General features: G+C 37.0%; 1 protein-coding gene across 1 annotated transcript; it reads right to left on the bottom strand.

Annotated features, from left to right (window-relative positions):
- Window positions 1-912: 912 nt before the first annotated feature.
- Window positions 913-1,419, bottom strand: LOC133318415 (ethylene-responsive transcription factor CRF1-like). The gene has a single exon (XM_061520403.1). It carries the CDS (start codon window positions 1,417-1,419, stop codon window positions 913-915), a length of 507 nt encoding a protein of 168 aa, XP_061376387.1.
- Between the last annotated feature and the right edge of the window lie 1,005 nt (window positions 1,420-2,424).

Genomic DNA, 2,424 nt, shown 5'->3' with positions numbered 1-2,424 from the left:
ATGGTCAATTTTCTAGATGTTTTAAAATTAATATATTAACATAATTATGACGGACTATTTTGTAGTGAAGAAGTAAAAATAAATTTACCCTCTTGCAGGAGTATTAGCAATTCAAGTTCGAGATTAGCTGGGGGAAATTACACTTTCTTCTTTCACTATTCTGTGTGACAGCATGCGTTAGGATACGCCCGCACGGGGATACAAAGTAGATTACAAAATATATTGTAAATTTAAGTTAAGAATTTTCTTTTTCCTAATATGTCCCTCGTGATGAATTAAATAATTTTATCTCATATAACAGTGCAAAAATAAATGCTACACAGAGAGTAAAAAAGAAAAAAAGTGAGGCCATCCATTTATGTATATTATATAAGATTTTTTTTAATTTTTAATATACTGACCCTAATTATTTAATTATCTGTTTGATGGAGTCGAGGTAGTATCCCCTAAAGCTTCGCTACACTAGAAACATATTTCATTATTTTTAAATGGGAAAATATTATCTTATGTTGTAGGAGAGTATTTTTCTCTCCTACACATTCATGGACTTCCGTGTTGCTTTTTTTTCTTTTTTTCTTTTTCTTTAAGTGAGTGAGTCTCACTCATAACTATCTCTATGATATAAGAGTTCTCTTATGTCACATGAGATTAATAAAGCCCTTTTTAAATATATATATTCCAATCTTTAGGTTTTCTCCTACCCTCTTTATGCGACTTAAAGTTCTGGAAACATCTAGCTTCGCCACTGATTTGATAAACGACTTTTTACAAGTCTAGATTTGTGAAATAACTGCAAAATTAAAGTCTTCAATTTTAAAAACATCTTACATAGTTGATGCAAAGCTCAAACGTTCTACTACGTACACGACACATGACTAAATAACATGACAACAAATTTGCTAGGCGGTGTGTTTAACCGGCCTTTGTAGCCATGGAAGTTTCCACCTCCGGCAGGTTTGTTTTCTCCGGCGAGCTCTGCACCTCCGCGGTTGGTGTCTCAATGATATTGATGAGTGCATCAGGTCCGCGCAGCTTAATGGCGGCTTTGTTGTAGGCCTTGGCTGCTTCATCAGCTGTGTCATATGTTCCCAACCACAATCGTTTGCGTCGCGATGGGTCTCTTATCTCTGCAGCCCATTTTCCCCATGGTCTCTGCCTCACTCCCCGGTATTTCTTACCGGAGGAGTTTATCTTTTTGGCTTTGCGCCTCTCAAAAATAATCTCCCCCACATACTTCTTTTGTCGTTGGCGGCGCATTGATGAGTTGAATGGTTGTTCTTCGTCGCTGGAGGAGTCGGTAGCATCGTTGTCAGTGAAAGTTATCCTCAACATCTTCGGGAATGGATGCTTAAATTCCGCTGGTATGACGTGCTTGTTGCGAATGATGTGGACAGTGCTCTTCACCTGTGGAGTAGACATGTTGGGAAAGGAACTTGTGTGAGAGAGGAAATGAAAGAGTGAAATGAGAATGGAAAAGAGGGCTATTTATCATAATTATTTTAACTCTAAACAATCAAAAAAGGACAAAATGTAACTGCGTGAGTGATGCTGTATGATTCAGAGTAATGCATGACAAGAGAGAGAGAGAGAGAGAGAGAGAGAGAGGGTAAGATAGAGAAACAGAAAAGCCGGGGCTATGCTTTACGAAAAATGTGATGAACATCCGTTTAATTTGACAACGGACATAAGGACAAAGCTACATGAGCTATTTGTGTGATGCTACATGAGTTAACTTTTGGAGTGGTGTATGTTAAGGTTCTTTACATTACCCTTACCCTTTTAAGTTTTCTTATTACAATTCGTGAATCACTTCCTAACACGTATACGAGAGGAGAGAAACAAAATGGAAGAAGTATAGAAGATGCGAACATTGATACTAACAATGGAGGGGATTGGATATCAAAACTTCCTGATGCTATTTTAGCTTTGATAATTTCATTTCTTCCCGTTAATGAAGCCGTTGTGGAAGAGCACACCTAACCTCAATTTCCATCACAAGCTTATGATGAACCCCAAAGTTCAAAAACCTCTTCATTTTTCGGTTCCAACTTTGCGAGCTACCATGATGATGCAGCAAATATAATCAAATCAGTTTTGGATAACCACATTAGTAGCTTAGAAAGTTGCAAAATTCTTGGATAGCGAAACTCTTAGAGGAGAAGGATGTGAAAGTGGTTTCCATGGAGTGTGAATATTTAGATTCTTGGAACAATATACGCCCTTTGGTGAGACAAAATGCTTCGACCTTAATTTATCTTCTTGTTTCACATTCCCCCTTTACTATTATATACATTGAAATAGATTAGATTCTTACATATTACTTTTCAAACTCGTTGGTTTCGTGTAATAGGTTATAGAACATGCATTTCGAATTAGATAATATTGGTTGTGAAAAATCTTCCGGGATTAGCAATCTCTTCCCAG

The sequence above is a fragment of the Gastrolobium bilobum genome, unplaced genomic scaffold, assembly GCF_033153095.1.
Source record: "Gastrolobium bilobum isolate Gb01-03AN ecotype WA unplaced genomic scaffold, APGP_CSIRO_Gbil_v1 utg87370, whole genome shotgun sequence".
Taxonomy (NCBI): Eukaryota; Viridiplantae; Streptophyta; class Magnoliopsida; order Fabales; family Fabaceae; genus Gastrolobium; species Gastrolobium bilobum.
Note: the sequence above shows the minus strand (reverse complement) of the source record. Positions and strands in the feature narration are given on the sequence as shown.